Source organism: Oreochromis aureus, linkage group 20 (genome assembly GCF_013358895.1).
Source record: "Oreochromis aureus strain Israel breed Guangdong linkage group 20, ZZ_aureus, whole genome shotgun sequence".
Classification (NCBI taxonomy): Eukaryota; Metazoa; Chordata; class Actinopteri; order Cichliformes; family Cichlidae; genus Oreochromis; species Oreochromis aureus.
The window spans coordinates 2757787-2772180 of NC_052961.1; the positions used below are offsets into that span (position 1 = coordinate 2757787).

Genomic DNA, 14394 nt, shown 5'->3' on the forward strand with positions numbered 1-14394 from the left:
AGGGTTTCACCCCAAGTCCAGCACCCTGAGGCTGTACGCTAAGAGGAAGGAAGGGGGCCGGGGACTGGTGAGTGTCAGCACCACAGTCCAGGATGAGACAACAAACATCAGCGACTACATCATGAAGAAGGCACCAACTGACAGCGTGCTCAGTGAATACCTCAGGAAGCAGAAACCCAAGAATGAGGAGGAAGGAGAGGAACCATCATGGAAGGACAGGCCCCTGCACGGTATGTACCACCGGCAGATAGAGGAGGTGGCTGATATCCAGAAATTCTACCAGTGGCTGGACAAAGCTGTACTGAAAGACAGCACAGAGGCACTAATCATGGCAGCACAAGAACAAGCTCTGAGCACAAGATCCATAGAGGCTGGGGTCTATCACACTAGGCAAGACCCCAGGTGTTGCTACAGCCTGCTGTCACCGTCTTCAGTATTCGGCAAATACATTTGACATTGATTTAACTGTTCTTCTATTAACATCAACACACAAACTGTCACGACTGGGGCAGCAGCCGTGTGATGTGTGGAAAGGAGAACTCAAATGCAGCACTTACTAAGATGTGAGTGTGGTTTATTAAGAATACAGAACACAAAGTGGGGATGGCAAAACAGAACTAAGGAGTGTGGAAAAGGGGAAATTGCTTTACTGCTACAATATATTAGATAGCATATTAATCAGCATTAATATTATCTCGTATAGCTTTAAACTGGTCAGATGACAGTTAATACACGAACACCAGAGTAATCATTTAACACGCTGACACCACATTAATCCTTATTACAGGTGCAGCATAACCACTTTTAGTATTATTATGTCTTTATACACACATTGCAGTCCTGTGCTCATAAGGAGTTGAAGCTTTCCCAGGTAATTAAAGGTCTCAAGCTTCATTCAGCGTGACTGTCTGGGTGACACATTGGTTAAAAGCCTGGAGCTTAAGAAAGATCGCACACATGCTTACAAAACACACATATATCACATATAACCTAGAACTAGATTTAAGCATAGGCCTGAATGTACTGAGCAAACATGTTGCACTGGAGCTTTCTCGACAACAGGTGACGCGTGGAGAGGGCCAGCCCCTGGAGACTGCAGAGGCCAGAGTCCATTGCCTTTTTTGGAAGAAGATGCCAAAAAGAGGAACCTCTGTGTTGCACTTTATGCTTAAAATACATGAATGTTCTGTACATGCAAATTATGTGCTTGTAAACGCAAGAAGGGGCGTCATAATACCCTGATGCTATAAAAGCAGTCTGAAGTATAATTTTGGTGAAGACCCTTGCTGACATGTGCAGTGACTGTCTTCCCGCGCGAATACTTCAATAAAGATCGCTTTAACCCAAATCTTCTGGACTGTCTTGCCTTTGTACTCTCCACCAATTCTGAACCCGTAACAATTGGTGCATTGGCTGCGGTTGGAAGGGAGAGGCGGTGTTGGCATTGTGGACGTCCAAGAGGGTCGCATAGACGGGATCCGGTTATCAAATTGAGTGGACAAACGGGCAGCCCATCTCAAAAGGTAGGCACTACCTGTTGAATTACTCAAGTGTGCCGAATTGGATGTTTAAATTAATGTCTACTCATTAGATTACTGGTGAATGTTTGTGTTGCGATCATTTAAGAAGTTACCATTCTGGGTATTATATGTATATGGAGAAGTACTGAATATAAGAGTAAAAGGATTAAGAGAAGTTATAAATGGTTGTGAAGAAGAAATAACTGTAAAGGAAAAGTGAATTAAGACAAGTTAATGAGGTTACAGTGTTAAAGACAATTTAGAATAATAGGTAATTGGTGAACTTTGTGACATTAAAGTCTCAATTGAATATAAAGCCGGGCTTGGACACCGATATGGTGGGTTTGTGATTCTTGGGGTGTCTTCAAAAATTAAAATTGTATAGAGCGGGATTCTGGGAATCTAACAAGTGCATTTGTCGGAAGGTGACGCTTCCAATTTGTCGGTGACGATCGACATCTTCCTCGGGGAGGGATAGTTCACTTGGCAAGTGTGGAGAACTACGACACTCCAAAATAGCCACTGACTGGGTCAGTTTACCGTCCGGGGCGGTGGTTTGCACTTTTTTGGTCAGTAGAAACCGGGTTTCGGGCGTCTAATTTTAAACTTAAAACTTAAGGGAAGCCTGGGATGTGGAGCGTCCGCATAACAGGGCCTTTCGGGTTGAGTTGATTGATGCTTTTAAAATTGTGTAGGGTTTTAGATATTTGGCCACGGCCTGGGGCCGAGACTGGTTACAATTGATTACAAAAAACTCAGGGAGTTTGTCGGTCGGACTGTTATGGTAAATTATTTCTAAATTTGGTAGGTTGTTCGCTTTCAGGCCTTGTATATATATTTTTTCTTTGTGAGACGTCGTTTGGATAAAATTTGATACTCTGCATAGCTTGTGTATGGTTTTGGCTGAGACGAAATAAGGAAGTGCAGTTTCAGAGTGTGTTATGTAAATGAGGTGCCTGTGACTGATTTAGACTGATATTTCCTGTTTACTAATGAGTGACTAATGACGGACTGCAGAGCCTGGGTTAAGCAAGACGTGTGTTGGGGTTATCAGGGAAGATTTGCTTTGATTTCCATTTTGTTACAAATAATGAATGATCTAGGCTGTGTGTTTTGTTTTACTCATTCTTGAATGCTAGAACACTTGCTGAAGTTCATATGACTTCTGTTTTGATTGTCTATACTGACACTCTTTTAATATTGCGTTAAAGCTTCTGCACATACACATGTCAGATTCGGGATATTGTTTACTTGAATACACACGGACAGGGGATTTTTATGTCGTAACCAGTCGATGTCGCGTACAGACTTTAGGGATTCCATATGCCTTTTAAGTTACTGCAGTAACAGGGTCGTCAGAGGAAACTCTGGTTGATTTTGCATGTAGTAGTCTTGTTATCTTTCGGCGTTGGCATTATACTGTAGACAGCAGAGAAATTTAAACCCCACGGACGAAAGCAGGACTTTTTGGCCTTTTGTGGAATTGCTTTCAGGGATTTTGACATTATGTTCGAGTGGCAAGGATAATTGCTTGTCTCTTTTTGCTCGCATGTTCGATAACGGTTCTTGTGTGGTTGAGTGTACCAGGACAGGAGACGTTGTTAACGTCGCTTGTCGCTGTAACGCTGAGTTTTCTAACATTGAGTATGGCTTCACAGTAACTGCGGCAGTAAGGCCTTCGCCACAAGTGTTATTAGACTTTACCGCTCGTAGTCTTATTATATTTCGGTGCTGGATTTATACTGTCATCCCGACAGAGGTCCCACTCCCACTGACGCCGAACGGGACTTTCCCGCCTTTTGTGCTTCCGCCTTTCGGGTTTTGATATTGATTTTCAGTGGACCGGATAGATTGCTTTGTATTTCGCTTGATTTTGCTCGAGACAACTTTGTTTTGTAAATACACTAATGTGCACTGACGTAGATTTAATGGCTGAAAGATACCACACGGTTTTGGGGGAAGGGCGCAGGGATGTCACCGCTTTACTTTCAGTCTTGTGTTGACTCCAGTAACGGACGGACAAACATGGTGGGTGGAGACAGAAGTGCGAGTTTGCTGTGAAGTAGGGCTCACGGAGCGTGACTACACTTTAATTGTGAACTTGACTGAAACAGAATTCCCCTGTTATTACATGAGTGTTTGCGCTTGGTAACAACACCACGTGAGATTGTGGAAGAGAATAGTGAGGAGGCCGCAGAACTATAAACTGATAAACATTTTCTCTTATACGTTTGTGCAACATTTCCCATTTCCTGTTTTGTATTTTATTGTATTTGCTTTTGGTGTGCCACATAGCTGTCGTGTGCATACCTAAATTTGCTCTTGTGTTTCATCTGATACAATCTTACTGCTTACAGCGCCAGCACATTAACGCAGTGACATGCTGACTTTGGGCACTGCAGAATAACAATTACCCCTGGGAGAGGGCCGGTTCAGAGCCAGTCGTGTGTTTCAGGAGAACGTGCGGACGCACCAGACGCACCCAATTGAAATTGAAGTCGCGACCACTATCACAGAATCACAAATAGCATGGTGGTTGACCACGAGCTTTGCATTGTTTAGTACAATGGTAGACCTGTGCGAGGAGGTCGACACTGTACACTGGGCCTCCGCACGAGGGAGTGGAGAAGACATGTAGGAATGTTCATGTTGGGTTACAATAGCTATGCATTTGGAGTTACTCTATACATGTTTGTTTTGTTGCTTTAATGCTTCTGTTAGACAGTGGTGGATATTAGATGACATTTGCTGGAGAAATGCTTGGTCCCTGGAGAGCTAGGGTGTGGTTCCTGTTTGTTCACTAAAGCGTGAAAGCCAGCAGCTCTGTTTCCTGACAGGCACACCAGGGTCCCTTGAGGGCTGTAAAGGTTTGTGAATATTGTTAAACATGAAACTAGAGGCAAGACACTAAAATAAAAGTTATTAAGTTTATTGGTGGGGATCATTTTCAGGTTTATGTCATCGACGGAACTGGGTGTTGCTCAGGGGTTGACTGAGCAGACAATATTGTGTGGTGAGGCCTGAGTTCACTGTTCTCTGTGTCACCAAGCAGAATTAAAAAGGGAAGTGACTGCTAGAGCGGAGAGACGAGCTCTGAGGCGAAAAGGGAAGTGCCGGAGGGTGACTGGCAGGAGGAGCCGACAGCAGCCATTTTGAAGAGGTACGTGCTGTCTTGCAGGAAATCACAAAATGGCGGACACCTCGCCAACGGACAGAGACGTTACAAGACATTGAAGGATCAGGTAGTGGAGCTGAAAAAGGCCATAAGGATGGCTCTGTACAGGCACGCCTAAAGCAGCCGAAAAAGAGTGCCGAGCCATGGAAGCAGAGGTAAGCAAAATTTTGACTTACAACACAAAGGGACAGATGAAAGGACAGCTCTGGAGGTTGTGCTTAGAACAGAGGGAGAGAGATGTGAGAAGAAACTAAAAAACTTACAGGAGGAATCAGGAGGCCGCTCAGTTAACCGGAAAATAAAAAAGGAAATGACTGCTTTGAAGGCAATGCATGGCAACTGCTGCAAGTGGATGATGATGTGCAATGCAGTATCATCCTGGATGAAAGACAAAGTGGAACAGCCTGAGCCAGCAAAGGAAGAGGACACGGTGAGTATGATGAAATTACTGCAGAAATTACAGGAAGACAATGAAAAGCTGGAGGACAAAATGGCAAAACTCACGTTGAAGGGAGAAGAAGTAAATAACCCTCACACACCAGCAATATACCCGTGATCCCACAACTTCCCAGCGCCCGCCACAGCTGGTGGAGCGGGACCTCCCCTTATGTGATGCCAGTGATGTCCTTAGACGGAGGACAGGTGCAGGGCCCTGATGGACAGACGGGCATTGTGATAGGAGGACTCAGAATGTCGAGTACCCAGGCACGCACCGGCCAACCCAACCTGAGAAATGACGGTGGTGGAACCACACAACAGGGAGAACAGGGACGCAGACGGCCTGTGCCACAGGTCCCGTGTGACATCGTAGCCGGGCCTGGACGAGGAGAGACTCACTAGGAGAAGCAGCAGGGCCGGGGGTGTCTCACACCGAAGCCTCACCAGCGGTTGCGACTGAAGAGGTGGATGAGGAAGACGGAAGGTCAGAATTGGTCGAGCCGCCGCACCAGGAAAGACAGAGACACTACCAAGCAAGCAAGCAGAGCACGAAGAAGCAGGATAGGTGGGACGGGCAAGTTCATGGGCGAATGCACGAGGACCGAGACGCCTACTGGCCGTGGTGGAAACGCTGACCGAGGTGAAGCAGAAAGCCTTGAAGGAACTTATGGAAGAGGAACTGAAGGACCAGAAGACCTCACGCACAAAGCATAAGCCCTTGACAAAAGTTGTGGAGGAGGACATGACAGAGTGCAGGACTTCATCAGAAGAGGACTTGGACGAAGAAGAGGAGGAAATTGAACGAAGAGATGCCTGTGAACCGGACAAAACCTGAACTTGCGTAGTAGAACGGTGCACAGACGTCCAACTACTAAATTGAGGTCCACTGCCAGAATGAAACGCAAATCAGTGTTTGACGCCGTGAGGGGCTCGGGAAGACCAGAAGAGGCAGGGCTGTGAACGATGAGGAGGAAGGCACGAGACCACGCTGGGGTATGCCGCTGATAGTAGGCCCCAAACATGAACCGATCTACCGGGCATACAAGGTCAGGGATCTGGAAGCACTGGTTAGACAACTGCCACCCATTACAGAAGGAGGAGCAAAGTGGCTGAGGAAACTGGACATGTTGACAGAAGGAGACGAAATTGCTATTGGCGATTTTTACGCCGCCGGGAGAGTGATGCTAGGGGAGCACTGGCGGACGTGGAAGAAATTGCAGGGACAACCAGTTACGCCAACAACATGCCATATCGCTGGCGCGAAATGCCCTAGCGGACGAAAAGCGTGAGAAGTACCCGACCCCAAACACTGGCGCCATTCCCAAAATAACCTGGGATCCACAACACACACCTAGGGAGTTTCTAGAAAGAGCCAAAGAACAGTGGATGTCGGAGACAGGGATACATCCTGGCCAAGAAGGGGAATCACGAGCTTGGTTTAGAGCTGCGGTGTTGGCAGGACTGCCTAAGCAGGTGAGAACTGACTTAGAGAAGAATCCAGACTTTGCAGTCGCGGACTCCACCCAGTGGGAGCGGCATTTAATCCACCGGCTGACCCTGGAGCGGGATGAGGCGAACAAACAGAAGAGGGAGCTGGAGGAAGCGCAAGCGCTGCTCGTGAAACTACAGTTGGTAGAGGCGAGAGACAAGGCAACCGAAAAGAAGAAAGAAAATAAGGAAGCCACAAAGAGGATGATGGTGGCAAAGCCGCAGCCTGATCCCATGCCTGACTGGCCAGATCTGGACCCCAACCTGTATCCTGATGACCGTTGGCCCGGCAATGCACCGAGGCAGAGACAACCCGCGGGAAATTGGGGGGCGGCTGGACCGTACAGAGGGCGTGGTGGTTACGCGGGGAGGGGACAAAGGGCTCGTGGTACGGGGAATCCCAGCTACACGTCTTGGAATGCCTGTTACAGATGTGGAGTTGAAGGACACTGGGCGCGAGACTGCCCCGGACCAAGCCAGAACAGCCAACAGCGGGGCTACCAAACCCAGGCACGTGGAGCTCCTAGAGGAAGAGGCGCATACAGAGGTGGACATCAAGCCCCTAACCCAGGTGCAGCACCAGTCGCCCAGTATCCAGTGGCGGACTGGGGCTGGGGGGGAGAGCAATATTGACGGGGCCCTGAGAAACCGGACGGTGTGGGAACGGCAGATCCCATGCTGTCGATGACTGTGGAAGGAACACCACTGACCTTCCTGGTGGACACTGGAGCGACCTACTCAACGCTTACATCCACACCGAACAGTGCAACACTCTCAGACCACACTGTGAGCGTGGTTGGTTTCTCTGGGGTTCCCATGACTCTGCCACTAACTGATCCAGCACTGACGAAGCTGGGGAAACAGACTTTGAGGCACAGATATGTAGTGTCACCACAAGTACCTGTAAATCTCATGGGCAGGGACCTGCTCGTGAAACTGGGAGCAACCATAATGTGTTCTACAGATGGACTCACAGTTACTCTTCCGGGAGGTAGACAGTTCCCGTGCCTGGGGACACATTCAAAGACTCAATATCTGATCCAAGACTCTGAACAAGCTACCGCTGACATTTACTGGGGAAGGCTGGTGGAAGACGGCATTCTCAGACAATATGAGCTGTGGAGACCCTGGATAATGAGCCTGGCCGTCTACACCCGCCGCTGTGACCCTTACCACGCCACTCTGTTTTATGATAGGGACGACGATGACACATACCGAGAACAATTTGAATCTGACCTCGAAGGTCAAATTTGGAACGTGCGTTGCCACAACATTTATGTTGGGCCGGAAGGAGTAGCAGCTGCGGTGAAATTAACGGAAGAACAACTGCCTTGGTATGAGATGGGTTCCGATTCAGCTCCCCATGTCACATTGGCGGTCCACATAGGTCATCAGGCTAGAGAAATGGGACCGATGGTCAAGCGGGCCCTGGAGAACGCTCGTGGCAAAGTACTCAAATTCCAAACGCTTGGTATGCACCCAAGTGCAAAACCTATCGCATCACCTGCTTGTCTAATGACGCGGTGGTTGTAGAACACAAAGAAATTTCAAGAACACACGGCAGGGAAAAAACAGACCACCCTGACGCAGTTGCAGCGCTTTCACAGCTCCCTGACAGTTTGTGGTCAACAGGGCCCACGGATGTTGGCCTGGCTAATTGTTCGCCCGTCCTGTTTCGCTGAAGTCGGAGGCGCCAATCAACAGACCACAGTACAGACACAGACCAGAAGCGGAAGAGGGAATTGCAGAAACTATTGAAGGGCTGTTGGAAGTAGGTGTGCTTGAGCCTTCACAGTCATTTTGGAACACACCTATCTTGCCGGTGGAGAAGCAAGGACAGGGAAATACAGGATGGCGCATGATCTGAGGGCCATTAATGCCATACTGCGCACTGACACTGTGCCGGTGCCAAACCCATACACGGCTTTAACCGCCATCTCATGGGACCAAAAGTGGTTTACATGCATCGATCTGGCTAATGCTTTCTTTTGTCTCCCTTGCATGAGTCACTGAGGGATGTTTTTTCATTCACATACAGAGGCCAGAAATACAGATACACACGCCTGCCACAAGGCTTTGCACTGTCCCCAGGCATTTTCAATCAGGTGCTGAAAGATGCAGTGTCACCATGCCACCTGCCTGAAGGTTGTACATTAATTCAGTATGTTGATGACCTTCTCATTGCAGCCCCGCCAGCATCGGCCTGTACAGCAGCCTCGCTTGTGGTTCTGAACCGATTGGCAGAATGTGGGTTCAAAGTAAGTAAAGAAAACTGCAGTTGGTCCGACCGAAGTAACGTTTCTGGGCCGAGTCATCGCGCACACAGGTCAGTGGGTTTGATGAACACACACAGAGACCAGATTCTGACACACTCAAAACCACGAACTGTAAAGGAGCTCCTCTCCTTTCTGGGCCTGACAGGTTACAGCAGACAGTTCATTCCTAACTATGTAGGCAAAACGGCCCCTTTAAGGGACCTGATAAAAAGGTGGGTGTTCGAAACCTTAAGGCTGAATTGCCCTGGACGCCAGCCACAGAAACAGCGCTCATTTCACTAAAACAAGACCTGTCAAGGGCCACAGACCTGGCCACGCCCAACTATGATGAACCATTTTATCTTGATGTTTCTGAAACAAGTGGGTGGTGAATGGGGTGTTGTTTCAGAAAAAAAGGAGGAGGTAGAGATGTGCTTATGTATGTTAGCATAAGACTAAACCCAACAGAGGCCAGGCATCCCACGTGCACACAACACGCAGCTGGGGTAGCAAAATCATCCAGAAAACAGCACATGTAGTGAGAGAACATCCACTTAAAGTGCTCACCACACATAGTGTAGTAGCATACGTGAACTCACAAGCCTTCACTATGACACCACTGACACAACAGAGGTTGAGCAAAGTCCTAGACGCCCAAATCTGACATTTACACATGAGGGAATAAACATGGCGGACTTGATGGGGTCAGGGGAACCACACGACTGGCGCTAAAAGAGCTGAAGCTGAAGAGAAAGTTAGAGAAGATCTGAAAGCGGAGCCCATCCCCGGAGCTGAAGACTGGTTTACAGATGGCTGCTGTCACCGTGATGAAGAAGGACTGAAAGCAGGCTACGCTGTGGTTTGCAGAAGAGGACAAGACTATGAAGTGAAAGAAGCTGGAAGAATTGAGGGCCAACAGTCAGCACAGAGAGCTGAAGTAATAGTCTGACTCGAGCCCTCAGACTGGCCAAGGACATGAAGGTGAACATTTACACTGATTCAGCTTATGCGTTTGGAGCAGCTCACGTGGAACTTGCTCAATGGAAGAGAGCAGGTTTCAGAACAGCAACTAATGCCCCAATATGCCATAAGAGGAAATGGAAGAACTGGAAGAAGCTCTGAACGACCCAGGCGAGGTAAGTATCATAAAATGCAAAGGACACTCTCAAGAAAACACAATGGTGGCCAAAGGGAACCAGAAAGCAGATGAAGCCGCAAAAAGAAGCTGCAGGCTACAGAGGACTAAGGCAAATGGTGGAGGTTACTGCAGACGAGGAACCAAACATTGATGTCTTAGAGGAAGCCAGACAGGCTCAAGAAGAAGCCACCCAGGAGGAAAAGGAGGTGTGGGAGAGCCGAGGAGCCCGAAAGAAAAAGGTCTGTGGCGAGGACCCCACGGGCGATCGGGTTCTGACAGCTAAGCTGGCTGAAAAGAAAGTATGCGAGGCGCATGGACTTGGCCACGAGGAGTGACACAGATGGAGAGAAACTTGTGTCACTGGTGGCACCCAGATCTGAGAAACATGATAAAAGAGAGAGCCCGAACCTGTTTAATTTGTGGGGCACACAATCCAAAGCCAGCGGTAAAGCCAGAAACAGGTAAGTTTCTCATGCCAGAGAGACCAGGAGAAGAAATTGTGATTGATTTCACCGATATGGTAGATCCAGGTCCAGGGGAGTCAGATATTTGTTGGTATGTGTGGATGCTCTGACCGCTGGCCAGAGGCATGGGCGACTAAAAGAGAGGATGCAAAGAGTGTGATTAAATGTTTGATTAACCACTACATTCCAAGGCATGGGTTTCCTAAGAGAATTAGATCAGATAACGGTACCCATTTTAGAAATCAGGATTTAGCAGAGGTGGAGAGAATGTTGGGGTTCAGCATAAATTCGGGACAGTGTACCACCCCAATCGCAAGGGAAAGTAGAAAGAATGAACCTAAACTTGAAGAACAAACTAGCTAAAATATGTGCACAGACAGGGCTGAATTGGCTGGCAGCCCTGCCCATTGCTTTGATGACCATAAGATGCTCTGTTAACCAATCCACAGGTTTCACGCCTGACGAGCTGCTGACAGGACGGCCGCTTTCCGGCGCCCCTGGACGGCGGTCCCGTGGAGCAGCCCAGAAAAAGTAACAGGTCCCATGCTGAATATTTTAATGAGTTGAAAGCTCTTGTGTCCAGTTTCACAAAACAGGTTACCTCTGGAAGACCCACAGCAGGAGGGGAGGTCCCAGACGCAAAAGCAGTGTGGCTGAAAGTCATCAAGCGGAAGTGGAAAGAGCCTCGCTGGACAGGTCCGCACGAGGTAACCGCCAGGACCAACACAGCGGTCCGACTGAGAGGGAAAGGCGACACCTGGTTCCATTGGACGCAGTGTGCTGCAGCGGACGAGAGCTTGGTAGACGACAACCCAGCTCCACCGAACACGGGTGCTGACGACAGCCAGAGGCAAAATAAATCCTCTCACCCTGCAACGGGCCGACCAGCAGTCTACCTGGGAGGTCAAGCAAGAAGAACAGCCAAAGAGGAGATCCCCACGCCAACGCAAAGGAGTGGTAAGTAGAAAAAAAAAAAAAAAAAAGAAAACAAAGGAATCTGTATGTCAGCAATACACATTTCACACGACACCATGCACAAATTTGACTTGCAGGCACGCAGAAAGAAGCGTGAGGAGAGGGATTGGTAAAATGCTTCTCACAACCACATGGTTTTTATATAAGATAGTATTAGTTTTGGGTATTTGTCTTTTTCTGTATTTTTGGCAGATAGCACGGCGTAGCCCACCTGAGCACGGAGGTCAGCCCAGCCCAACACTGACTGAAAACCGAACACCGAAATGTGGCCGATGAAAAGACCCAAGCGTGAGGTGTCAGGTAAAAGGATGATTGTCTCAGCGCATATAATGGCATGGAACTGGACTACGTTAAAGGGTCCACAAGCTCATACACGCTCGATCTATGCGGGTGATTAACTGTGAAGGAGCAAACAGCAGCTGGAGGGATGATGATGTGGATGTGCAGCCACCCTTACGTTTGCACCAGGAGGGATCCTCATTCCAGCCGGGAATCCGCCCTGTGCTGGCGCCATACACAGCGGCACAGTGGTGCGCCCCTGGCTGGGGAACGTGGTAAGTTGGACAGGAGTAGGGTGGCAGCCACAGGTGCCGGAGGGGTTGAAGGAATAGCCATTCAGAGGATTTTCTACTGCCCAAAACCCTATCACACTTTCTCTGGGTCCCTGGGACACCCTGCCCAGGTCGCAGAGCCCAGGAAACGTGTTCTACCTGGTAATCGGGCAGATGTCTCGGGACAGATCCGATCGGATTAATTAGGATAAACTTAGTGAATCCCATGTCTAATAATGTCACAAATTTTGGTACGAATATTACAGGAAAAGGAGGGGACGGGTTGCCAACCGCTACACCAGAGGAACATGAACCAAAAGGTAGACGAAAAGTGTTGACGGTCGACACACTAGGCTGAAGCCCCAGGATTTAATCGAAAGCGTGCCACCGGGTTCAGTGACAGTAACCTCTGGCTGGACTGGGTGGCCCAAAATGCTAAAGAACAACAAGTGTCTAACTGTGTTGCTTGTGCCTCAGCTAGGCGCGCTTGTTTACAGAGCCCGCTCCACTGTATCCAGAGGACAAATGGGGGTACGAGTGTATGCTGCATTTTACGAGAGAAGCGGTGAGTACTGGCAACTGTTCAATCTTGGCCAGCCTCTTCCCACCAATTGACAAGCAGACACAGGTAGGACCATTCAGACCCAAAAGGATAACTATACATGCTTTAAGTTCTCTACAGATAAACAAAGATACACGCTGGGAGATATTGACCCTAGTTGGTGCTCTGTGACAATCACAGGGAGAACCACAAATATGAAAAATCATTCAACTACATTAATTGGCAACTGGGCAAGAAGTGGGCTATATTATTATTGTGGGCAGAGAACTCTCTTGGTCCGTGTTCCTCTGGGAAGTGTTGGGACGGTGCAATGGTAAGGTTGGGAGCTCCACTGACATTAATCGGGAACAAAGTGAAAGTTATGCCCGAAAGAAACACACGCACATTGGCAGCCAGACGTAAGAGACACATATTGAGTAAAAGAAGCACTCAGGGAACACATGTATACGATCCCAGAATGGATTCACCCACATGGATTGACTGCATAGGAGTGCCCAGGGGAGTCCCAAACGAGTATAAACTGGTAGACCCAATAGCAGCCGGTTTTGAAAACTTACCAATAATCTCTGCTCTTTTTCCAGTGACCCCAAACAAGAATGTGGACAGGATAAACCACGCTCATTACAATGTGCTGAGACTCTCAAACCCTAACCAGGGATGCCTTTGAGGAATAGTGGAACAGTTGGGTCCGACCTCATTAATGGGGGTCCAAAACAGACTAGCTCTCGACATGGTTCTCGCAGAAAGGGGCGGAGTCTGTGCTATGTTTGGCGACATGTGCTGTACTTTCATCCCAAACAATACTGCCCCAGATGGCTCAGTTACTCGAGCGCTGGAGGGCCTTAAAACTCTGTCCAGGACCATGCATGAAGACTCAGGGATTGAGAATCCCTTTGAGGGTTGGCTGACATCCGTGTTCGGGCAGTGGAAAGGGTTAGTGATGTCTGCAATGCTTTCTATATCTGCTTTTTAGGGATTTTGGTCACCTGTGGATGCTGTCTCATTCCTTGTGTCAGAGGATTGTTGGAAAAGGTAATTACGAGGGCAGTGGATCCCGGGCAGTGACCCCGGTGTCCATGATGCCATTGATGGAGATGGAAACGACTGAGTGGGCCGAGGAGTGACACAGCACACGGGTATGTGACCTCTTGTGGTCAAGAGGTCAAAAGGAGGATTGTGAAAAGGGAAAATTGCTTTTACTGCTACAATATATTAGATAGCATATTAATCAGCATTAATATTATCTCAGATAGCTTTAAACTGGTCAGATGACAGTTAATACACGAACACCAGAGTAATCATTTAACACGCTGACACCACATTAATCCTTATTACAGGTGCAGCATAACCACTTTTAGTATTATTATGTCTTTATACACACATTGCAGTCCTGTGCTCATAAGGAGTTGAAGCTTTCCCAGGTAATTAAAGGTCTCAAGCTTCATTCAGCGTGACTGTCTGGGTGACACATTGGTTAAAAGCCTGAGCTTAAGAAAGATCGCACACATGCTTACAAAACACACATATATCACATATAACCTAGAACTAGATTTAAGCATAGGCCTGAATGTACTGAGCAAACATGTTGCACTGGAGCTTTCTCGACAACAGGTGACGCGTGGAGAGGGCCAGCCCTGGAGACTGCAGAGGCCAGAGTCCATTGCCTTTTTGGAAGAAGATGCCAAAAAGAGGAACCTCTGTGTTGCACTTTATGCTTAAAATACATGAATGTTCTGTACATGCAAATTATGTGCTTGTAAACGCAAGAAGGGCGCTATAATACCCTGATGCTATAAAAGCAGTCTGAAGTATAATTTTGGTGAAGACC

At 48.1% G+C, this 14394-nt stretch overlaps 1 protein-coding gene across 1 annotated transcript in view; it reads left to right on the forward strand.

Moving 5' to 3' along the window:
* Positions 1-13296: 13296 nt before the first annotated feature.
* LOC120435192 (keratin-associated protein 4-3-like) overlaps positions 13297-14394 on the forward strand; it is a 4814-nt gene continuing 3716 nt past the window's right edge. Inside the window, 1 exon segment of the mRNA XM_039604259.1 lies at positions 13297-13499. Coding sequence (XP_039460193.1) covers positions 13297-13499 — 203 coding nt within the window.